This window comes from Mycteria americana, chromosome 1 (assembly GCF_035582795.1).
Source record: "Mycteria americana isolate JAX WOST 10 ecotype Jacksonville Zoo and Gardens chromosome 1, USCA_MyAme_1.0, whole genome shotgun sequence".
In the NCBI taxonomy this organism is placed as follows: domain Eukaryota; kingdom Metazoa; phylum Chordata; class Aves; order Ciconiiformes; family Ciconiidae; genus Mycteria; species Mycteria americana.
Window position 1 is genome coordinate 14,571,370 of NC_134365.1, and position 26,193 is coordinate 14,597,562.

Sequence of the window (26,193 nt, forward strand, 5' to 3'; positions counted from 1 at the left end):
TTTAGAGAATAAATCCTTTGACAAATCTGCTAACGTTCATTAAACAAAGTTTTCTCCCCAAACACCTACATAATAGAACATAGGACACTTGCAGGCACTTGAATGGAGCCACTTCACAACAGTAGCTATTTCCCATTGTTTGCAACTGGAGTGGGACTATCAGCCTGCCATAAGTAAACTGTTGTATTCCTAAATAAACAAGCCCCGCCTGCTGCCAAACGGAAAGAAGCCAAGTTCTGTTCAGGGACTGTGGTCATCCCAAGGGGAAAAAAAACAGTTTAATTTAATCTGGCACTACCAATACTATTATTCACTAGCTGCAATTGTTAAGCTATTGCTTTGCATGAATAAGGCAAAATGAAAATTGGCTGGATGCATTCCCATATCTCAGCATGCTTGGATTTGCTTTCAATCTAATCTTCGCTCTGAATTTTCTGTGTTTCTGAAGTTTGTCTACTGGTTAGTTATGGTATCACTGCCTTTTCCCTACTTTCAAGGCCCTGCATGGCTCATCCTCACCTGCCTCCACCATGTCCCATATGCACCATCTCGTGGTTCACTTTTCCTTGCCTGCCAATGCTTGCCACTACGTCTGCTGGTGAGATGACCAAACTTGCATGCCCTTGCCCATCCTGCCCACCACTCTTGGCAAATTCCCCACAAGGTGATGATGTCCTTCAGACATTTCCTTAGTGCTTTCCTCAACAAGCCTTGTCATTGATTACACTGAAGAATGCACTGCTTACCAGGATGAGCACTCTCCCCTCTTGCAATATTTCCTTTTACTCCCACATCTCCCCAGCCCCAGCTTATCTCCTGTTTCATAAATGGATGGCAATTTCCTGGGACACAGGCTATCTTCTTGGTTTGTGCCTGAAGAGGCGGCAGGTACATTCCTTGCTCAGGACTCTTTAATGCTACAATGGTACCACTCTTTATCCTACTCTATACTCCTTACACGTTACGTCTTCTACATACAGCTTTCCCCTTTTTTGGTAGGTGCTTTTAGGAAAGCCTCTTGATTGTCTGAGATGCAGTAGGGTTTCAGTTAGGACTGCTCAAAACCATTAGTCAGCAAAAGCAGGGAAATTAGATTTGGTGAAGCAGGTACTTTCCAACTGGACAGATTTATGTTTTCATAAATAAATACTGACCAACTTTCCATAGCATCTAAATGGCTTAAGGGCCCCAAGTAAGATCTGGGATCCCACATCATGTAGCATGCCTGAACAATCTCCATATTTTTAAAGACTTGCATGAGAGCACCACGTAAGGAGACATCTGCTACCCTCAGCGTGACCTCTTAGCTGGGAGTGATCTCTGGAGGTCTCCCGTTCACCCTGCCATGTGAAGTAGCACAGCGTCAACCAGATCAGCCTATGCAGCAGTTGTAGCTAAGGACACAGCCCTGAAGATTTTTAGAAGCTCAAAAGATGAAGATTGGGAATGTAAACAGAAGCACTGAAGTTCATCCAAACCAGGTTCTGTACCAGTTGTTCAAGTCAAACTTGTGAATCAATAAATACCTCTTGGCTTTAGAGTATGGGATTTCTTTACTTGGAGAAGAGAACAGAGGGCCACAACTGTGCCATTCGGAGAAGCGTCAACAGGAAACACTAGTGTGAAATTCCTCAGTGTAACAGATTTTTGGCTGAGGTGCTGCATATCATCTTCCCGAGGTTCACCCCACACTCCCATGAAAATGTCATTCACCTCTGTGCCTTTAAAGTATCCACAGTCATCTTTACCATCATTTAATTAGGTTTTTATCACAGACGAACACTGATGCACCTCTTCATATTATCTCTCCTGGGCCTAATGGCCCCGATGATTCTTTCAGACAGCTGTAGCCTCACAATTTATTTTTTGGCGACATTTCTTGCATTGGAATGAATGTATTGGGCATTTGGGCAGTGCCAGCATGCAAAGGACTGACGGCAGATGGAAAGAAATCTGCCCAGTATGCCTTCACCTCTACACGAGCAGAGGGCCATCAATTTCCCCCATTAAGGAGTTGTCACGCAGCCCACCCAGCTGGAGGAGCATCTCTGATAGCCAGGCTGGCTGGCGTATGCTATTCAAATACAAAACGCACTTTAAAAGGAAACGAAAATATCGTTTGTCGGCAAATTGAAAATGCATGGCTTTGAACACAGCCAATTTTTTAATGACTGTAATATTTTAAGTGATTATTTTTGCCACTTCAGATTGCTCTTTAGAGAGGAGAGATTTTTTTAATTAAAATCTAGGCAATGCAAACAGATGAGATATGAGAAGCAGAGGAACAAGGAAAAAGATGAAGAAAATTAATTAAAGCAGCATTGTCAATGGAGCCATAAATTAGATATTGTGTCTTTCTGGGAATGAATCATGCAGGTTTTAAAAATTTTTAGATTTTGACGTGATAGCAGGTACAAGGATAGATTCAGTCTTGATAAAATCATACTCTGTATGCAACGTTTTAGCCAGCAAAGGTACGATGACAAACTTTAGGAAAGATTCTAAACTCTACATTCTCTACTCATTCTACAGCTGTTAATGCTGCTGGCCTGAAGTCCCTTCTTCAACCAAAGGAAAAGCCACATTGTGATTAGAATACTTTCCCATGAGATAAAAAGGGCTTTAATCTTTCCCACACGCTACATTTTTACATCATTTAATGTAGGTTACAGAACGAAAACCTTGGCTGCGCAAGCAGGCCAGGTGCACAGAGGGTTATAGTGCACCTTCCCTTTCCAAAACAATGGGATGAAACTTGTCCTGTGATGTAGTAACAAACAGTTTATAAAGTGTGTTTTCAGTCATCATTTCCGATTATAGACTGTTATTCAAAGGCTAGTGCTCAAAACACTTTGCTTGTTTATGAGTGATTCGTATGATTCGTATGGTTCTTAATTTTCTAGGACATTTCAATGATGTTTGTACAACACCGGTCATTCTGGCGATGACCCATTTCCTTAATGAGTCATTTAACTGGCATGAACTGAACTATTCCTCTATGTTATTGGGAACTATTGATGTTTCTAGCACTCTTCAGTGAGCATGATTAAACCTCATCTGTTCTTCTGCAAGTAATGATGTGTATTTACACCACTGTAAAATTAGAGAGAGAGTCAACCAAAGTAGTTTCTATTCTTTGGCATCCAATGGGTCAGTTCATGTTGGTTTTATTAATGTGCATCTCGCAGTGATCTGCAAAGACCAAATTCTTTCCTTCTAGGAGGCAGGAAAGACCCCTGGTGCTTTGACGCCAACTCAGCGCTAGCACTGGCTCCCTGCCACCCTCACCACACTTCCGAGCCACGGGGAACTGGCATGGAGAAAGGTGCAGGTTCAGCACTTCTGCCCGACAGCGATTCTCAGCTGCCCGAACAACTCACAGCACCACAGTCAACCACCTATCAGTTAAATGACCCCCTAGGCATTGTATCTAAGATTACTATTTTAATTAAAAGTGTAATGATTAACAAAGAAAAGCAAGAGCAATTCCATGCATGGGCTAGATCCAGCCCTATGGATATACAGATGCCTCCTCATGGGCACAGCTCAGGGCTCCCACACTCTCACTAAGGGGAGCCGGTCGACAGGTTTTGTGCACCCTGCTCGGCTTTCTTCACCTCTCCTCCCCTCTCACACTCCTCCTTCTACCCACAGAGAAGCAGGAATGGCTCTCAGATGAGGTGCAGCAGGAAGCCTGCTCACCTCTTCCCAGGAAGATGTGGTGGATAAGGGCTCCTGCGAGGCAAAGCAGCTGGCTAGAAGGCTGGGTTTGGCCCACAGACCAAATGCTGCCTTGCTATATTTTATTCAAAAAACAAGAGGCTTGTCAGAAGCATCTATATCTGTGTAATTTTGTCCAAGATAAGGTCATAGCAATTTCAATCTGCCATTTTCACACTGGCATACCTAGAGCACCACCTTTCCTCCTGCAAACAAATATATTTGATCTGATTCAGACAATGGGTACCTCAACCCTTTTTTAAACAAGAATTTAAAACCAAAAAATGGAAAAAATCTTGTTCATTTCAGCACAAACAATTAAACCCAACAAAGATATATATGGAATATCAGGATGTTTGTTTTGAAAGAAGACTATCCAATGCCATTCCTGTTAATTAACAGAGTATTCAGAGATTTGGAAATCTGCTCTGGAACTGGGGGGTGGAATAGCTTAATCAGCCTTTCTTTTTGCCAAATTCCTAGGCCTGCCTGCATGTCTTCTCTGCTCAGTGGCACACAACAACACAGGTTCAGGAAGGACTTGCAGATCTAGGATGTGCATGGCCCCGCTCTGCTCAGGGCGTGGTGAAAGGTCACGGAGTTTTACAGACACATTTTCAGCATATTTTTCTCAGTGTGAGTGTTCAGCTCTCCCACTCTCTTCTTATGCAACTTTCTCTTCTGCTAAGCTGGCATGCGTTTCTGGGAAATTAAAATGAGCTGAATGGTGATGACCTGTTACTTAAGGGGCTTACTGTATCAGGATATTGGGACTGGGACGTTATTATTACATCCACGGTAGTGAATAACATGCATCAGGTACCGTTCCCTGGTCCTAAACCCAGCTTGCTCCATGAGGCTGGCACAGACCTTCCCCCCTTGCCCCATCCCATGCTGTGCCAGGCTGCATGCCCGCAGCACAGACAACCTCAGGTGTAGTCCCCAAGTCCTGCAGACCAAACTAAGCTGACCAGCTGGACTGCAACCTTCATCCACCCAGTGAAGAGCAGCTGCAACTACTGTGAGACAGCAATTCTGTAACTGGACTCTTCTCAAAGGTGAGAAGTGTCACTGGGTTAACACATCATGACCAAATACATCGCCACTCTAGTGGCTGTAATGATCTATACTGCTTTTTCCCAGATGTGGAAAAATTCCAGAGACAGGTGGCTTGGTCTCAGAGCTATTTTTATGTAATCAAAGCACTGCAGAGACATGAACTATAAGACTTCTGAGGTTGTCTCCCTTCTCAACCTCAGTTTTGGAGCTTGCACATCCAACCTTGGACCAGGGAAATTAGAGAAAACTAAAAAACTTGGCAAATGTTGTTCCTCAAAACACAACAATTTCTGGTCAAATATACAAGATATATGAAGTGTCCACTGAAAGATGAGATCACTTTTCTGTTCTATAGGAGTAGAGATCCAAGAAGCATTACTGAAGGAAGAAGATTTCATCTTTTCCCCCAATTAGCTATGAAGTCTTGAGGTTCACAGACCTTTAACAGCTCGCAGAGCGTAGCGCTGCTTCACACGTTTCAGCAATCTCAACCACCAGTGCAACATCCTAACCATGCTCGCTTGCAAGATGGTGCTCACGCTCAGAGCTGTCACTGGAAATATTGAAATGCAGTCAGGAATTTATCCTGTTCAACACCCTTCCACACAGTCCAACACAGATAAATACGTTCCAGTGGATCCAATTAATCTCCTAAGGGTTGTTTGGCCTTGCTAACAGCATCTTTCTTGTCTTTTGCTGTCTTCTTTGGAACCAAAACACACAAATTCAGTGGCTTATCTCTCAGCTTGCTTCCTATCTCAGTAGCCAGTTCCAGCTGCGTCTGCAACGAGCCATGTGCTTTCAAATGAGTAGCAACCGCTCCCGAGTGCAGCAAGAAACATAAAAAAATTCCTGATCCAAGCTCAAGCAGACTGGGAGAGGAGGAGAAACTGCTTCCCAAGCTGGGCACAGGCAAGTTCCCCTAAGTGCTTATTGAGAACACCCTGTCCAAGTCCACCAAACTGGAGTGAACACATCGGTGCATAATTACCGTTAATGCTTGCACTGTCCACTCCAGTGACTGAAACCACTACAGAACCTAATCCAGGACCCAGACAACAGTCTTCATGGTAGTACTTTTCTTTGTTTCAGCTGTCTTTTTACCTTATTAATCTAAGCAGCTATTAATCTGAGCAGTTTTACCAGAAAACACCTGAATTTGTAAAGTGTGCCTTTTATTTTAGTAGACCTCAAGTACTACCAAAGTAAACCTTCTACAGAAAAAAAAAATACTTTCTTTGCAACTTGGTAAGCATCCAACAGGAGCATGTACCAGCTATAACAAGCAATTCTAAAAGCCATCTCCTGAGCAACTATCGGGAAAGAGCTTGCTGAACCACATCTAACTATGTGAGCAACAGCAACATTTATTCTAAACTACCAACAAACCATATCTTAATGCCTATCTTCACTAACAGAGTAACCCACTAAGGCAACAAAATGCTATTTAATGAGAATTCCCTTAAAAGGTTTGGGACGGCTGAAGAGATGGGGGGGGCGGGCAGTTCTAACATGCTAGGACCATAATGGTAACCGGATTAGGCCAGGGACCATTTTCTGGCCTTGACAGCAAATGACACAGCAGCGTTTGCATCCACCTGGGCAAACTCTCTCCTCCCAGAAGAGTGGTGTCATCCCTGCAGCCTACTGGAAACAGTCCCTGGCCCATCCATGAGGGTACATCCCTTGAAGATAATGCCTGGGAGATTGCACAAGCCAAAGCAAAGCAAGGGGGTGTTGTAACAACTAAGGTGTGCAAGATCATGGGCTCGTGTTCATACCCTTGCTTGCTTCATTCACTACCCTGGATGTGCCACAGAGCCTCCAAGGAGAAGGTTCTGCCATTTGAGCAGCACCTGCTGAGGCAGTCCACAAGTAAACACCTACAGAAAAAGTAAACACCTAGAGAAAGACTGTTTCTACTCCTTTTTCTGCCAGAAATAAGTATGTATTTTTTCCTCTTCTTTCAGTTCTAACTGCCAGCTGGATGAGCTGTCTCAGACTGGCACTGTCCTTGCACCTGAGAAATATGCAATAGCAATCATTCTGGGTGGTGAAAGGTGGTGAGCACTTATCTTTATGGCACAATTTAGGAAAAGAATTGACCCACAGTTTTGTATATACTAATCAAAACTGAGTTAGACAACAAATAACATCCAGAAATGTGACTGTTCGTTGGCATTGTCAAGGAAACTCATAAGGAAAAGCACTGAAGGAAGTCAGTGAAGTTAACGCAAACTTCAAGAAAGATTTTTAAGGCCCATTTGTCTAAAATACTAATTGACAAAGGACAGGAAGATATAAATTGAAACTTCTATACTTGGATGGCACGAACAGGCTTGGATGGCACGAACAGGCTTGGACGGCAGAGAAGAGGTCTCATCAGCTTGAAATGGAGTTTGGCACAGTGATAGTCTGCGAGTATGGGAACTTCTTTAAAAAGCACATAGGTGAGAGTTACAAAGAGTAGCACAGTATAGCAATCAAATTTGCTGATCCCTTAGTAAAATGTAAGTAAAAATTTAAAATTGCTATACAGACTTTCTGAACAAACATCAGGACTATTTAGCAAGTTTTAGATGTCTGGGAAGCAAAAGGACTTATAGGAAAAAGAGAACTAGAATTAGCTTTGATGCAAGCTATCCCTGTAGCACTGTCAGGGTTTCTTCAACATTATTCGGCAGGCCAATGCCTTTGGCTATGATAGAGAAATCTCCTAAAAGCTTTCCCCAGTTTCTATGAACTCTTGCAGCCTGAGAAGATTAACAATATTGGGAACCCTGGGAAGATGTACCACCCATTGCTGCCATCATTCTGCCGTTACTGGCCAAATTATCTGACTGCTGTGAAATGCTGCTTGAAACAGAGGTGACTGGTGTGGTTACATTTAAAATGTGATGTGATGTCATTAGCACAATGTACAAAGATTCTCACCTTTCTATTTATACAAAATAGTGTGTTTGTGATGAACTGAGATTAGAGCTATGCTAAACATTATAAAGAAAATATTAGGAGTTTTTGTGAAGTTTTATATAATGTTCCAATCCTGAAAAACACAAAAACTTTCTCAAAAAAGTTGTTCCTGCTGTTATAATGCTACAACAGGGTCTATGCCGAATCCGATGTAAATCTTGACCCAATTTATAGCTTTACTTTTGACATAACATGAAATTCACATTGCAAAATCTGTTCAAATCATATTTGGCAAGATTGTTCCTGAAAATTTGAGGAAAACTGGAGCAAAACCCTTAAAAACGAAATTTGAGTAGGGGAGTGCTCTGGTGACAATCTAGATACACTAAAAATGTTTGAAATAACTACAGAGTCCCATGAAGAATAAAAGCCAGGTGTCACACATAACCTTAATCTAGTGTGGCTACACCACGGCCTTACATATTGCCTTAACCTGGTGTAAGTGGCTACACATAGCCAAATGTCAGCTGGAAACAGACAGATGCACATTTTACTTGTCCCTAAAACAGAAGACAACCTTGGAGGAATGGCAGGTTGGTGAATCCTCACTCGTGTCTCATATAAGGTTTGAACTTGAGTGGGATTTCTGTCTAGAAGCACTAAGTAATGTCTGTGTTTAGGTCTCTCATCTTACATGTAACCATAGTTGTGTATTGACACAAACTGGCTGAGTTTAACTAAAAAAAAAAAAAAGAAAAAAAAAGAAAAAAAGAGGTTTACTTGTTAAAGTTTGGATGCCATTTGTGTTAAAACATTGTCATTGTAGCTTAAATGGTCTTAGTGAAGTAAAAAAAAGTCAATATGCAGGTACTATGAGTAGATTAGTGGGAGTATTTATTGCTAAAAAGATTAATCTGAGGCCATTCATATCAGGTTCTGTGGGAAAAGGATGAGGCCATAACCAACCTCTTACTGCCCTCAGTATTCGACATCTGTTTCCTGTGCAATTGCCAAAACCATTACCAGCATCATAAATGAACCCTGACATCAAAACTGCCTTTTTTGTGAATGAAAAATAGGATGGAAACAGAAAGTCATCTGCTGTTCAACTTCTGGCTGCTTGGAAACATAGAAAGCAAGAATCCAACTGATTTCCAGATGTTGAACAATTCTGCATTTGAAGGAACTTTGTGCACAGAGATCTTGTAGGGCTCCTTAGAGTTTTTCCCAAGGTTGTATGACTTCGCTGGATCTCATATATCAAAACAGGATCTTAATGAAAAAGAGACTTTTAAGGAGCAGCCACTACCTGAATGGATGCTGCAACAGAGATGTGATATTCATAGCCAGAAAAAGTGGGAAACCATAGTTTTTTGTGATGGTTTGTGATGAAGCGAGTAGTGGCAGCCAAACGTCATCAAGATAATCAAACAGTTAGATTTCAAAATATCCAATGGAGAGACTTGAATTTGTTTCAAAAATATTGTACTGTTTTGCTAAAAGGAAGCTGTTTCTCATTTTCTGTTACATGATCTTTGACATGACAGTATAAACTGTCATTTGGTTTTGGTCATGGCAGAGAAGTTGCATTGTTCTAGAAAGCCCTGATGGGACAGAGAAAAGGTAAAAACAAAGTAAAAAAGAGCCCAATTCTAGAAGCAGATGGAGTGGCCTAAACACCCTTGTGTGTTCCAAGTTTGGTTAGATGTTACTGTCTTGTTCTACATACAAGAGTAATAATAACATTAAGCCATAGAAAATCAGACTAACCTTAACTGTGGCCCCAGGAAAGAAAAGCCAGTTGCCAGTATCCACAGGATCGAGATTATCTTCTAACACAACTTTTCTGTGGGCAGCATTTATGATCAGGATGTTGTCCAATGCCCAACAGGCTTCATACACATCACCAGCGTGAACATAATCCTGTTTCCACTGAAAATGGATGTTCTCCCCTTTAGCATCTTCAGGAAGGTACAAGATGTGGATGATTGTGCTGACATTGGAAGGGGCACTGAAAAACAATGATATGGAATTAGACAAGTTTAAGCCATAGCCAGGAACACTTTTCCCTCATTTAACACATTTGCTAGGTGTGACACAGTTGTGCTGATGTCCCGTGTATGCTGATAAATCTTCTATGGAGATCAGAAAATACCTGCCCCGAGGCAGAGTCCCACTGTGCCAGGCAGTGCACATACAGCCCGAACAGACAGCCTTGCTTCAAAGAAAGTGCAAGCTAAGGCAATAAATAACAGATCAATGCAGACGTTTGGAGAGCAGGAAGAAAGAGCAGGGCAACATTCCCACTCGATGCTGGTCGCAGCTCCCAGGTGACCGGGCATTGTCAGGTATTTTGCAGGTATGGCCGAAAAGAAATGTTAAGAAAGCACTTTACAAAAACAGGTCTCCCAAAATGTGATTTGTGCATGAGCTTTCACCAAAAGCAACTCCTGATTTCTGGTGCCACAGTCCCTCATAGATCTGGATGGAGCAGAATGGCCAGAGGGAAAAGCTGGGAATTTTCTCTGACAAATGTGTCCTTCCAGTCCCACACCCCTGCTGTCAGGATAATTCTGGGGATGGGGAGGGCGAGGTTGCCTTTCTTTCCATGTTCTTCTTCAAGAACAATACAGAAGAAACAACCCATCTGTCCCGTCTCTTGCTGCTGAAAATGGAAAATGTGGGGAGGACAGGCAGACATGTAGTATTTATTAGTATTAGTATTAGTATTAGGCAATGATCAGGGCCTTGAGCTCTGCTTCCCAGAGCTGTCTTCAGAGCTGAAAGGACTGAGGTTCATCCCGAGCTCTGGGTGAGCGTCTTTACATTGCTACTAGCAATGAAAGGGCTGAGCTCCGTGTGCAATGAAGGAATGCTGAGAATTATTAATTTTGTTTTAATAATCGTCCAGCAAGGGTATTAGCTACATTCAAACCTCAGGCTGCAAGGAGGTACAAAATTGGGGTTTGCAAGATGTCAGCTACTCAACTTTGCCTCTGCCTTGGTAGTGATGCTTTGGTGGCTTAATAGTTTGTCAGAGACAATCCAGAGCTTTTAGGGAAAAAAGGCACCAATAGCTTGCTTCTATAGGAGAAAATAGAGGAACTTCTCTTCGTGAAGCAAAATATTAGAGTGTAGTGAAATGTTGAAAAGCCACTGTATTTGGCCCATATTCACACCCAGAACCTGCCCCCACCAATCGCCCTGTGCTTGCTAAATGCTATGTCTTTCACCTTCCACTGCAATGCTGCTCTGAGATGTTGTCCTCGCTTCTCCCTGAGCCCACACACAGCACCCGCTTCCCCAGGAGAGATCCTTCCCCTCCCTCCCCGGGAGGGCAGACCCGACCGACACAACACCTTCCCTTCACAGCTGCCCTCCTGTCCCGCCTCTCCCCATTCTCCCACTGTTCCCTGGAGCTGCTGCTCAGCGAAAGCACAGCGAAAGCTGCTGAAGCACATTCAAATAAACATGGTAATTCATACGGACCACGGGACAAAGAAGCATCCTTTCATAATTCATCCTCTCCACTTTGCACCACATTGCTCTATTGACCTATTTTCTACGGCCAGCTCCAGCAGTCAAAGTTAAAGCAGCACAGACAAATTGTATATGCATTGACTTCAAAGAATTTGGGTTTCAAGGGCTTGTGTTTGCACCATCACAACTCTTGAGTTTCCTGGCTCTCAGAGCTATGAGGGTAACTGAACTAGGCATAGAATTTTGCATCAATGTGAGAGAAGGAAAGGTATTGCGTGGTTACTCTGAGGCAACTCCAGTGGCTGCAGTGAAGCTACGCTTGCTTTATAGTTTTGTCAGATAAGAATTAGCGCCATTTGTTTTACTAAAATTGTTCATAATTTGTGCCTTTGTCAACGAAATAGTAATCCATTCCCACAAGGATGAGAGACTGAAATCCACAGCCTTGCACCTAGAGTTTTGCTTACTCATCAGAAATTAAGCAGCCTTTTGCTCTGCAAATTGTCTCAATGGACTGAAAATAGGCTCAAGCAAATTGCCCGCGTGGCACAGACACTAAGGTAATACAGGGAGGCAGACGGAGACACTATGAGGACACTACGTATAAACAGCATTTTTTCTTCCCCAGTTGTACTTCTATAACTATGCATATATGCCGATGAACAAAATACCTTTCCCAATATTATTTAATAAAATGTTGGTTCTGCTCTCTTAGAAAAATCCATCTCCGATACTGATTCTGCCTTTAAAAGTGTGCATATTACAATAAAACATTTTAAAATCCCCATTCATAATCCTTTGTGCTTTCATGTAAACCAGTTTGTTTAAAAAACAAGGCATAATTCACCATAATGTTGTTGTTATAAGAGTGTTAGGAGCTAAGTGTTCATATCAAACTGTAAACTATTTTTATTGAACATTTTATTCTACCAAAGTAGAAACTTGTAACACTATAAATTGTGGCTCTTGCTGACATTAAAAATGGTGCTAAAATGCAAAAGTCATCAAAGTTTTGTTTTTTCAGGCACCTGAACCTGCTGGTTATTAGAGTTGCCTTTTAACTCTAAAATCATTCTCTTCCTTACCTTCCATGTAATTGATGGATGAAACTGTGATTTACCAAAACCAGTGGCACTTCTGCAATTAGCTTTAGTGACCATAATTTCACCCCTCATCTTTTAATGTGTATGAACAAGTGAGAACTGAAAAGTTAACAATTAAAACAAGTTTTAAAAGAGCCAGGTTTAAACACCACCTGCTCAGCCAGAAAGCATGAAAATGATTAAAAAGCTGTAACAAACCTAATTTTCTCCAGCTGAGTCCAATCTGCAGAACTGTTCTTACTGTAGGACACGGTGATGCTGGGATCTGAGTAACTGAAGCGACATGAACCCGATCCTGGGAAAAGCAATAAAATGAGAAGTGTTACGACACAATGAAGCAATAAATGATCCCCCAATAACCACAGTTGCTGACTGTGCCTTTGTCACATCATCCCTTCTCCTGATTTTAAAGCACTTTGATTGATGATGAAATTTCCTGTGATCTGTTGCTGAAGGTAAACACAAAATAATGCATGCTTTATGAGTCAGAAATAAAGTAGAAATGATAAATCACAGCAGTGCCATGTAATCTCTGGAAATTTCCCAAGGGAAGCCAAGTAAATTACTTAACACGCCCCACTGCAGGAAAAAAACACCATATAATGTTTAAACAAAACCTTCTTATTAGAGGATAATCCACATAGCAGAATTCATAGGGAAAACACTAAAAGGCTGTTTTTCATATTACTATATAGAAAAAATATTTCCAGAACTAAAAATACAGTAAGTGATAGGAAAATGTATACAGAATTACCTGAGTCAAGAGCAAATCTGCTTCAGAAATTTAAAAGAATAAAGACATTACAAAATTAGTTATTTTAAGGATGCCTGAAGAGAATTAAATTAAGAAATCATCCAATATACTCACTAGTGCTTATAATTAATAATAAACATTTGATGCTGATCTGGGAATCTCAGAACACTTTACAAAAATGAACTAATTAAGCCTTATGGCACCCCTGCAAGGTAGGGTAATATATTTACTTTTGATTTATAAAAGGGTGCCTTCTGGGTGTTGTCACAAAAGATGAGCTTAACTATTAATAAAGGGGACAGTCAAAATAACAAAAACTGGAATTGAAAAATTCAACCTAGAAAACATGATAGACAACCCGAGTGCTAATTAAATACACTAAAAATACTATTTTTCCTCAGACACTAGATAATTCATCCATCTCAGAAAATTCAACACCCAGGGAAACAGACAAATCCTAACCTGTGCTCCAAAGATCAAAATTTCTACTTCATAAGCAGGTTGAAATGTGAGATTCGAAGCAGCAGACATCAGCTACCTTCCGTATTTAAGAGAAGCAGCTCCCAATTAAGCAGCACCTCTGATGGCATCAGGATACTACTGCGTGAGTACCACAGCTCTGCTCGCAGTAGGAGTACGTATTATGTGTGCTACGAGTAGTATGTTACGTTCATGTGTGCTTCAGATATGTTCAGTCACACTGAAAGCTGTGTCTATACATATTTTTTTGTATATATAAATGTATATATATGCGGAAATATATGGACATAGATGTGGAAACTGCTGACCATAAAATACTCTCATTTTCCAACTCGGGGTACTTATTTTTGTAATGAAATAAATGGCCTGATTAAAAAGGTGTTAACCACTTGTACAAGAGAACAGCTTACACATTTTAATGGGAACATATGTCATTAAGTACACTGCTCGCAGCCCCAGCTCCCCCGGGGCAGTTCATGTTCGCAGCTCTCGGCTCTACAGAACTGCTTGTCTGCTCTGAAATACACATCGCATACCTCTGCAGGGGCAAAACCACCCCAAAACACAGGGTGAAATCCTGTCTCTCTAATTTTGCCTGATACATCAACTAGCATTCTGGAAACGACCCACAAAGTTGCTGTCTTGCATCTTTTACCAATGTTAAATTGTAAATAGAGGAACAGATACTTCAGAGCCACTCCAGCTGCGTGTGGTATGTTCAGCTGCTCTGACACGTATTCTTGCTGTAACGAGGCACAGAATAATTACTATTGCAAAGGCAGCAGGCCTTTGAATTACCAACCAAGTACCCCAAATGGCTACAAAGCAACTGTCTGGTTATATTTTACTGACAAGGCATTTTATTTCTATCATATTAAAACCAAATGATGTCAGGAAAAACCTTTACGTTTCATATTTGTCCATCTGCTGAGATGGTCTACTTTACTGAGTGACATCTGCTGTCAGTTCCGACTTCTCTGGCATTTAGGAGTTCCAACCCTTAATCACACGCGTTCATTTTATTTCAGGGGAATTCAGTTAAAAAATCAGTGAACTTCAGCCAGTTTAACCACTTTGGCTGGCCAGAGGCTGTGAGGCAAAACAGCAACATACTGAGTTTTCTGTTAGACAGAAATTAAAGGAACATAAACAGTAAAAATAACCAGCAATACAGACTTTATAACACATGCCATTTCAGTTAGTGTTACAATCAACTTTTGGTACGGCGCTCTTAAACAAAGCCAAGTCCAAATATGCTGCTAAAACACTGGAGAAGGTGCTATTTGCTGCCCATACTGTGAAGACGATAGGAAATGAGTGTTCCCCATCAGTGCAGTCAATATGAAAAATGTTGTCCGTTAAATCTGAACACCCTTAAACTATGCAATGAAGACCAAAGTTATTGCTTAAAAGAAATGGAGCCACCAAAAAAGGGCTTTGGAAGGTAGACGTGGTATTTCACTCGTGTTATTGGAAAGAGAGTGATGGAGACAGCATGAAAAGAGGAGAGACAAGTGCTGGGTTTTATTATTATTTTAATAAGCAGGACAGGTTGTACTAAGACTAAAATTAGTTTGGGAAAGTCCTCAGGGTCATTGTATGTAGCAGTTACTGGCTGTGATGACAAATGTGTTTTTATGTTCTTGACTCAAAATCATAAGATAGCAAGATTATTTATCATTTAAGTATCTAATTCTGTAAAACTCAAACCGACAATGAAAAAAAAAAAGAAATTCATCCATTTGAAAAAATCATCAACAAGGTTCAGGCATTATTCTTCGCCATTTGAACCATCTTTTTTAAATATACAAGAAGCACATGGATCTAGTACTTGGCGTCTTTTACAAAACCAACATTCATCCTAGCTTACATTAAGAGTTTCTTCCCAAGAAAAGGGAGGAAGGTCAACATACAACTGCACTCCAGGACGGGGTTTACTGAGATAGTATTGAAAGCCACTGGCTTTCAATATAATTTTCAGTATTACTTTTAATATTACTATTGCTTAATACTATTATTATTACTTCATATTACTATTATTTCAGCAATCCTATTATTTAAAATAGAAATCTGCAGTTCGGATGTTTGCCTCTACCTTGACCAGCAAAGCTATACTCTGACTTTGCGAACAATAGATGATCAAAATTCAAGTAGTAACATAGCAGGAATTGAGGGCAAATTCAGCTGGGGAAGGGAGGTGTCCTTCCCACTGCTTCCAGAGATGGTAATAAACAGTTTGTCAGCTCCGAGCAGAGCAGCAGGGGCAGAATGTCATGCTGTAAATCTTCATACCCTCCCGTCCTCCAAAGAAAAAGTTGTACAAGATGATATCAAACCTTTTGAATGAGATTAGAACAGGCTTGTTTTAAATCAAGAATGCCCAGGTTTTGAATTAGCCATGAAAACAGGTAATAAAACATGCACAATGATTACCATAAAGAAGTCTACATTAGTAAGTTACTGCATTAGAGAAAAATGCCGTTTCTTTCTTAAGCCGAGTATGTCACAGCAAACCTGATGCCTTGGTGAGGTTATTGCTAGCTAAATCTGACTAAGAGTTAGGATTATACTTTAAATATTAAGGCCTTGCATGTGTAATTATCTATTTGGGGGGGAGGGATGACCAAACCACCCCCCAACTAAGAATATCCTAATTTTTTCTCTACATATGTATAGTCAAGCTTGTCCTTGAGTTTCAGGAACAAAGTATTTTTCTCCTTTGGAGTTATTTTACTCCTTTTGATAGGCTTCTAGCTGAAGTTCACAGATGTCTAAAACTTTTGAAAAAAAGCTGAAGTAGAGACCACCTTCATGGATTTAATTTTAAATGATACATTTGAAGCTCAGACCGCAATTTTGTCTGTTATCAAAAATGATGAGCAGCTTCTGTTATAAAACCCAGCTATTTTCATATACTGGATATTCTGAAACACTAATTTATTTGGTTTGCACTTTATGTGCTTGGATTTTGCCCCAAGGCAAATTTCAATAAAATAAAATTTGCTCAAAGTTTAATCCAGACACTGATGCTAATAGGGGAGGGTTTTGACTGGCAATGTGTGGGAATGCTAAACAGCTCCTGACCATTGCTTTGTTAATTTTACCTAAACTAAACAGGAAAGAATAGAAAAAGGAAACAAAAGCATGCTTCTCAATTGCTTTGCTGCTTGTTTTGGAGGACTGATAACCCGTAGCCAGCACCCAGCACTGACCACCTGCAACATGTCCAACTGAGATGCTCACGACTTTTTTGCCATTTTTTGTAAGTCTCATTAAGCTGATTGTGGTTTCCTTCAATGTCATCTAAAGTACTAGTGAATATTTTATGCACCTTATTTTTTAAAATATCATGTAGGCAGAAGTACTAAGAGCATAGTACTTCAGGAGAGATGTTATGAAGGCACTTCATATCAGGTATTTGTACCCAAGCATTCAGGTATTTGTATGCAGGCTGACGATGGCAGGCAAAATTAATTCTCACTACGGCTTTGCCTCCAAGCGTGTCAGATTTACAGAAACCCAAGTCATACGGCTGTTGGTCTCTAAGATTTTTTAACAACATTGATTAGAAGCTGGTGTTTTGCTGAGATAAAACTGGGTGCCATCTGCAAGGGAAGCAATATTTTGCTCCTTATAGACTGTGACGTCCTCCGCCTCTTGACAACCTCTTGATAGTTCCTGCAAGTGCTTCTGTGGATAAGCAGATGAGATATCTAATGCTGGCTTTAAGGAGAATGAGTCTAATGTGGAACTGTGCAAGACAAATTCACACAAAAAATTGTAGAAGGGTTTGAATTGTGTCTTGACTGTGCCCTGTAAAACAAAAGGGAGCTTGAAAAGAATCGCGTTTATCTAATGCTGGAAGATTGCTTCGATTCATTTTGCTAATGTGATGAATAATGATTAGTGTTTGCTAAGGATTACAATTTGCTGATATCGCTTGAATTAGGTCAAAGTGGATAGTATAAATTACTAGTGGTCAAATTTGGCTGGCTTGCTAATAGTTTTTTCCAAATTAATGAACCATACAATCTGGTATAATGAACGCTCTGCGGATCCTAATTTTTTTTTAGGTGTATGTTTATATTGGCTTCTAATCAAGAACCAGATGATTTTAACCATGTTAGAAGATGGAATAGTTTCTGCTGGATATACCAGAAGCACTGATACAAAAATGTGCGACTCACTGTTCATCCCAGTCTGCCTCTGAAAACTTCCTCAAGAGAAGGTCGCAAGAGCATTTTAATTTTCCCTTGAAGCCACAACTTTGAATTTAGTTACAAGTGTGATTTTTAATTACGACACATTTTAGATCTTTAGACTATTTTTTTAAAGTTTGTTTCTAGAACAAGTTCAGAGTACAAATAAATATTTTAAGTGTAAAAAAATCTTCAAATTAAAAACTGTAAGAACTGTACTCTATTTTGTAATTTTAGTCTACCTTTTCGTGGAAAGAATTAAGTATTTTTACTGCTGGCTACATTTATCTCCCTTGTGAGAAGAGGATTTTGACTATCTGCATCCCTGTATGTGTTCTGATAAACAATCTGAAATAAATACCTGACACTAGAAAACAAAAATGTCAGTTGTATTTGCCTTTGGTAAAAATCAGTTCTACTCTAGCTTTAGTGAGAATTACGAATTTTGAAATGCAAAGTCTCAACTATTTATTTTCAGCAGGTTTCAGAGAGCAGCTAACTTTTGTTCCACTGGCAGCTTTAGGCTGTTGTTCCATTTTGGAAATGCCGGGAAGTTACATCTAAATAAAAATCAAGGGCTGACAAGCATGCTAAAAGCCTCCATCATAAAACTGTAAAAGGTGAGAAGAATAATTAGTAAATACATTTGATAAAAATTAATCAGAAGGACTTCAGAATTGAAGTCCTAAAAATTAATTGGAGGTCAAACCCCGAGTGGACGGGGCCCTGAGCGAGCCGCCCTCGCCCAGAGGGTGGTCCTGGTTAGAGTGGGGGGGGACTGGAGCAGGGGACCTCCCGCCGTCCCTTCCCACCCACCTCCTTCCAGGATTCCCAATAACAGTGAACGTACATTTTATGAATTAATGCAGCTAATTTCCTTTAAATGAGAAGTAAAGTCTGAGGAAATACTTATCTGGCTCAACTTCCTCTTAGTCTATTTATATTCAGAGATATGATGTGCTTCCTGCACTCACACAAATTTGTTCTCTTCTAATGAACAAGATCAGATCACAATTCATATTGCTTTTTGTGCTGAGAACATTAAGGAGAGAAAAATAAGCCAGGCAGAAAGCTGTATCTTGCTTATGCCCGTTTCCAATTTATTCTGATGTAAAGATGCTCGGCTATTTATAGCGTATCTTTCTGAGATACAGCCAGCAGGTATGCGCTTGGGTAATGTGTCTGTTGCCAAATAAAGAATTAAATGATGCTTCTAAATATAACCACATTCTTAAGTGCACTAACATTGTATAAAGTACCTTGCTGAAGGCGGAGTGAACTTGTTAAGACCTAGATGTAATGGACACCCAGTAATTACAGCTACTGAAACAACAATATCATTAACCCCCCAGAAATACTCTTACAGGGGTTCTTGAATGTCTGACCAGGTAGTGAGCCCTGTGCTCAGTAAGCATTTTCTACTTGTATACTCATATTGTATGCTTCAATGTTATTGCCATTAAATGCTTAATGTCAGATTATGTGGAGATCCTCTGAGAGGGTGACCTTTCAATGAAGCCAGGTAAAATTTAAATTATAGCATCTTAAAGTAGTTCAGTAGTACAGTAATATGTATCGATAAGTAGAAAGAGACATTTTGTTTTCTCTGTTTAGCAGCCTGGGTCAGCTGCAAAGGTCAATAATCAAGAAAATGAGCACCATAAGGTGCTGATAAGGGTATTAAAATACTCAGGAAGGTAAATGATGTTTTAGTTAGATCCCTACAGCCAGTCCATTCTAGAGAGGCAGTACAGAAAACATACTGGTCCCAAGAACTGCTGTGTAAAAGGTGATATGTTGAATATAAAGATTTAAAAGTAGTCTCCTTGCCTGCTTTAGTGAAATTCCCCGTCGCCAAGAAAATCTGGAAAATATTTTTTCGCAAGCCACGTCCTGAGCTGAGGTGTCTCTCTTTTCTGAAACCCTATAAAACTGATTGCCTGCCTTTAACTTCGTAAGTGAGTAGATAATAATTGGTTTGGCAAAAGCTTTTTTTTGCAGTTCCTGATGGACTTTTCTGTTTTTATCTGCTTTTGCTTTCACAGAAACCCCCTCCCTCCCCCATTGGAGAGAGACGCAGGAGTGTTTTGCTGAGCTGGGGACTTCTCTGTTCCCCCCCTCCCCGGGAACTACAGATGCTTTGTTGTTTGAGTTAATTCAAAAATGGACAATTTTAATCACACAGAAGTGTTATCCTCATACAATGATATGAGCAGGATTAAGATGAAAGTCAGTCTGTAATCCAGCGTTCATTATTCGCAGCAACCAATTCCGTAATGGCCCGCATTCGTCTGCGAGGCGGTGGCTCGGCCACCTGCCCTGGCTCTGAATCCCGAGGCTCTCTTTATCGTTTCTGCTTTTCTCTGTACAGTAAATCTGTAACGCTCACATTTTAATTCCTGACAGTGGCAGAGAAGCCTTGGTACGGAAGTAATAAAGACAGTATTTCATTGTAACCTTGGGCTAGCCAAAACAACACAAATCATTTCGCCCCAAAGCCATTAAAATGTCTTTCAAATACAGCATTAACTTTAAACCCTGGTTTCAATCTAGGCATTATCTAGGTAGCCCCTCTTGTATAACTCAGCAAAATCAATAAACACCACCTAACATTTCCAGATGCTATGTGAAGTGTGCTAGATGATGTTACTTACCTGTCTTATTCTTTCACATTAGATGTCATTTATAACCTCTGCATCTGCACAAAGGACTTCTCTGCCAGGAAGGTGAAGCTGGTAGGTTTCATGTCAGGCAACAGCAAATGTCAATTTGGGTGGCGAGTCAAAAACCTTAATATTGTTTTATCAGGGGGAAAATGGGAAATTAAGCAAGCAGAAGAAATGCAGAATGGTGAATGACACCAATTTTGGCATTTAATTATATCAAATTCTCAAGCTTTTCCCAAATGTATAGGAAAGAAATTAGGACAAAACAACCTGGGGGTTCAGATACATTCACTGCTCTGTTCTCATTGCTTAGAGGGGACTGGGTCTGCATATAACAACAATCAAGCTTCATTTCATAATCTTCATTTCTTATGGACATTTGTGCTTTAAATTACCTATTGTAAAAACTGGTTTTATGCGTGATTTAAGCTCAGTTCAGACAGGGTCCTAACACAATTTTATTAGCCAGTTTCCTGGCAATGAAATCCTTTAGAACCTCATGCCAGCCCAAAAGTGCTTCACATTTGCCTAATGCAAGACAGTCTATCTGTCCTGTGGCCACCAGGCCACCAGAACTGGCCAGCCTCTTCCCTGTCGGTACCACTATCAACACGACCGTATGGATGTGCCATGCCCACACAGCAAACCTGGTGCTTCCTGGAAGGCATCGGAGCAGGAGAAATCTGGGGGACTGAAGGAAATCATCCATGCAGGTGAATAAAGTGAAGGCGGTGGCCAAACCATGGCCAAAACATTTGGCACAACCGTTTCTTCCATGAGTGTTTTTGTGGTCAGCTAACAAGATAGCGAGAGATTTAAAAGATCAAATAGTCTTCCATGCTGAATTCAGAAGGGGCTTATTTTTCACTTGGTATTTCTCTAGAGACATGTGAGTGAATTTTCATAGCAATTCTGAAGGAAATTGCTCATCTCTGTCCCATTCTGCTGAAGGCAAGCCCAGAGCTACCTCATGAAATGGCTATTACAGCATTTGTCAGTCATCTGATAGCTTCTGCTAATTGTAAAACTGACTAAACAAAACTGGAAATTAAGAGAAAATGATCAGCAATTGTTCCCCTCAGCCAAAGCTATGGCCTATTTAACAGAACATGTTTGGGTGTGTGAATTTCTATGGAGTCATCTGAATCCAAACAGAGGATAAATAGACAACATAAAAGCAGTACCGTCAATATAACAGCTGCCACCAGAACTGAATTAAAGCATGATGAAAATATAAATGATAAGTGTCTTCAGACTGTTACATGGGGCCAAGCGCAGTCATCGCTGTTCACATGGCTGAGCCAAGTGCAGTCAGGATGTTTCTGGTGGGAAGCAGAAGGAATCACTGTCCCGTGCAGATGCTCTCTGCAGAGCCCTCCAGATGCTGCTCTAGGGGACAGACCAGAGAGCTGCTCTTTCCTCCGCAGAAATACATGGAGGTCAGTGAATCAGCTGCACTATTTAGGTAATCAGACAGTTTTTGTAAGATTATTTTTGTCCATCATGATCTTCTAGTTGCTGAGGTTAATAGGGAAATAAATGTGTTTTCTGAAGCATAAAACCTTGGCAGGTAAAGACTAACCCAAAGGGCACATTGAACAATTCTGATGATTAATAATACTACTAATCATCATCATCACCATCATCAGCCTCAGCATCAGCATCTGTAGTCTGAATATGCATTAGGGCAAAAAAGAAGTATTTCCATTATCTACACAATCAATTACATTTTATAATTTAATTCTGCAAGACTCACACTGGTAACAAACTCAAATTGCCACTAGAAAAATGAAGGAAAAAACCTAAGCCTGAAAAAAAAAATGCACTTTTTTTTACTAAAGGTGATAAACACTACCTGTGCTTTGTCTTCAACAAACATCAGAGACGCTTAGCCCACGGATCTGCTGAGTAAAACAGCTCTCATGTAGACCCTAGCGACCCTGGTAGTTCAGGAAGATTAATAGAGGCTGCCGGATTAATGATTCACTAGCCTGATGTCTCAGGGCGAGGCAGGGCATGACATGAAAACGCTTTTGGAACTGTTATGTCAAAGAACTGCATCCAAATCAATGACCCTTACTCATGTGCTAATCAAAAGCAACCAAAAGCATATTTTAAATAGTTTTCTCCATTACACTTACAGAGGACTGTGAAATCAGCCAGCATTAAAAATAGACTGTAAATAAACTAAGCCACGTGGAAGTTCTTGGTATGTGCATTGCACATGCACCTCACCTCTTAAAAAAAAATGACGGTATAAATATAAAGTCATCACAGGTAATACAATTACTCTTCAGTTAAGTACAGCTGCTGGTCTGATGGATTTAAAAAGCTCAAGAAATTTTAAGCGAAGACAGGGGTGATTACTCAACCAGAAAATAAAGTCGCAAGAGTGGAAAATGTGTTGAACAACATTGAAGAAATTATTAGTTTTGTTACTGGTTTTACTGATTGTACGATAAGATTGTCAATGAAATATTTATGCATGTAAAAGCAGAAAGTTTAGCATTTTATTTCCTTTTGGGGAAGATAGAAAATAGGGCCAAAGGGGGTACCACTGAAAGAAGATCACCCAAGTAATGTCTCTGCACCCTGAATTAGTGGGGTTTTGTCCTTACTAAAAAGTCCTGAATAGTTGAATACCAATAATAATCTTTCTTCAATAATATTTCAACCATATTAAAAACATTAGATACACACATTTCTCCTTGCTATTGGGTTCCATTAGAAAGATATTAAGGGAGGCTGATAAGCTGCAGGTAGGTATTGCTTGTGATGATTGTAATAAATTAGTTTTATCCATATGGAGCCCTGTAGGTTTTATCCCTGTTAAATATTGTAAGATAAATCATCAATAAACTTGGTCGTCTGATGGATGTTTAGACAAAATAAGCTGGAACAATGGAAGGAGCAATAGCAACAGATGGCAGAGAAGTCACTGAACAATGTGAAAGAAGCTACCGCAGAAGCAGCAGGAGAAAAGGGCCAGTCTTACTCTATGGGTAAGGTCCAAATGCTTCTAGTTCCAGACCAATGTGCAGATCATAACATGAGTGACCCATCTTTTGGATAATACCTACTGGGATTTTCCTGAGAGGACAAACAGCGTCCATCTGGCAAAATCACAAAGCACTCTCCCAGATTAATACCCACTACTAAAACCCCACACTGAAAACTGTGTTTTTAATGAAGATTGATGTGCTAGATACATGTTTTACTTCATGTCAAGTCTGTTTTCTAGCAATAGCAGGCACTAACTAAATGATCCATGCAGCAAAAATACCCAAGGAATCTCCAGTGTGAAGGCTGTTGGCTGTCCAGGCACTGAAGATCACCTTTGCTCATGCATCCTGCATCTTCAAGCCTTTCATGTTAACAGAGAATAATGCTCTAAGAGAGCAGCACCTTCTTTGCCAGCTCAGTAGTACTCTCAGTGCCCGCCAGAACTTTAGGGACAGGGTTTTATTACTTTATTTCTTGCAGGCAGAGTTATTCTGCATCATACTGAGTTTCTTATAAGATGTTTTGTTTGTCACGGTGAACATACACTCCAACTTTTTCAAGGACACCACGGTCTTGTCACTTTAAATCTCAAGTATAAGAACTGTGGCAAGCCCTGGACAACAGGTAGCTGTCACAGACTTTCTGTACATCCTTTTCCTCACACCAGGAATTCGGGCATGATCACCACTAAGCCAACGGAAAGGCATTTCAGAAGACTGCATTAAGCATAAAACAAAAGAAAGATTACAGTTAACTTTTCTTGATACAGCATGGGCATGGGCACTGATGGATTTCAAACTTTACCTCACATTTCCTGATTTCTAAATAAGGTTTTACATACTTTTAGAATTTCCTTTTTACATTAGCCGTCTCTTAAGTTCACTGTAGTCCTTTGTAGGATAATTAAATTATGCTTATATAAAAGTAGTAATTCCATCACAAGACCCCAATGAATAAGAAAGCAAATCATCCCTGTCAAAATGGGCTGTTCCCATGTCTCAGACAGCAGTGCACAGAGCTGAGAGCAGTGAGCTGCTGAGAGCTCTCATTCTTAGGGGTTCGTGCAAATCATTTTTTTGCTTTAGTACCATATTAAGTGGCACCTTCTGCATTTCATTTCAAATTCTCTTTTGCATGAAACCAAAGCCAATGCTACACATATGAAATGACCATAACTCAGCTGAAATCAGTTAGGGAAAGATGGTTTATGATTAGAACCAAACTGAAAAAATTGCAAATCATGTATTTGCCTAGAAAGGTAGTTTTGGGGTTGACTGAAAGGAGGGATTAATGATTGATGCAAAGTAAAATCTGTTAGATTTGGGAACCCAACTTTTCCAAAAGTTCTTTATCATAATTTTGTGGAAGGGAGGGTCTGAGCCCAAGCTTTTTCTCCAAATAAAGCAAAAAAACTTTTGGACCTTTGGCTAGTTCTTTGTTTGCAAGACTGATGGCTTGATCTTTAAAAAATGGAGCTGAAGTGCAAAATGTTTGAAGTGTTTGAAGACATATTCCCTCTCAGAAGATATTTTTTAACTTAAAAGAAAGCCCTCCCCCCCCAAATCAATTTTGGTTTAATATAAAATAGTAGGGGGGTTAGATTTTTTTAGACAATGAGGCGGAGGGAGGTAGAATTGCTAATTTTCTCTAGTAATGACAGAGGATCTTTGTGATAATGGCATAAAAGTTGAAGGGAAAGCAATTTTAAAGTAGGATCCTGCCTTACAAACAATTTTGTATTTATCCGGTACATGATACTGTCAAAGTCATCCTGCTCTCAGAGGAGCGTTCAAGAGTTTTACACAACAAAGCTGAAGAGTGGGAGCTTTCCTTGTCAAGTTATTCCCATTTTCAAATATTGTTTAACCGCCAAAAGTGATCTAGCAATACTAAGACGTAAGGAGAGAGCTATGGAACAAAGTTTTTCAAGGTAGCGTAGTATTTTCCATTCGCAATTTTCACATTGTGACATACACCCCCCCGCGCAGCACCTGCCCTGGAGGCCAGGCTGAGGACAGCGCCTTCGGCTTCAGCTTTTGGTGTTTGACTCAGGGGCCCTGCAGAGGAAGGAGGGGTGGAAAGAGCTGCCAGTGCTGAATGCCCCACGCAGAGCACGCGCAGCCCACATACACCACAGCCACGGGAGCATATGCTTGAAGAGGACACCCAAGGAACAACGCATGAGCAGAACCACTTGCACTCCTCACGCCTTGGCATCGCTCCCTTAAAGCCTTTCCTCTTCTCCGTATGGGACTTCATGGGTCTCTCTCTTCCTGTGCTTAGCTCAGTTGCCAATCTCTCAGTGCTATGAGTCACCTTCCATCTTAGTGGCCTACGCGAATGACAGGTCATGTTCATCCCTGGAGAAGTTCAGGGATGTAGCTAAGGGGAAAAGCCTGAGCTTCGGAGTGAGAAACAGAGAATATTTCAGCTAATGAATCAGACTAACACTGTGTGGCAGCTGAGTCTGGAGGCTTTTGTGCAATATCCTGCAATCCCAAGCTGTTGACTTAGATGTTCTGGCCTGAGAGAGCCCAAAGGCATTGCTTTAAATATCTCAGTTAACAATCCCACTGAACATTAAGGAAATGGCTAGATTTTGTCTTTCGCATGTCGGTGTTTGGTCTTGGAGAAATGTAGTCATGGATGATTAAGACATCCGAAGTAATTGAAATTTTCTGCACGCTTGGGCAGAGAGTGCGTGAATGTAAACGTCACCCCAGCCCTGGATCAAAAGGCAATGCCACCAGCTCCAGGTGGCTCCAAGTGAATGCTGCGTGGCAGACAAGTTGCTCTCACTCGGAAAGGATACTGCC

The 26,193-nt window shown here is 40.6% G+C and overlaps 1 protein-coding gene across 1 annotated transcript in view; it reads right to left on the bottom strand.

The window, feature by feature from the left end:
• Nucleotides 1-26,193, bottom strand: part of RELN (reelin) — a 293,553-nt gene that overhangs the window by 121,205 nt on the left and 146,155 nt on the right. The window contains exons 9-10 of the mRNA XM_075491501.1: nucleotides 12,474-12,570; nucleotides 9,463-9,703 (exon numbers count right to left, since the gene is read on the bottom strand). Coding sequence (XP_075347616.1) covers nucleotides 9,463-9,703; nucleotides 12,474-12,570 — 338 coding nt within the window. The remainder of the gene's footprint in view (nucleotides 1-9,462; nucleotides 9,704-12,473; nucleotides 12,571-26,193) is intronic.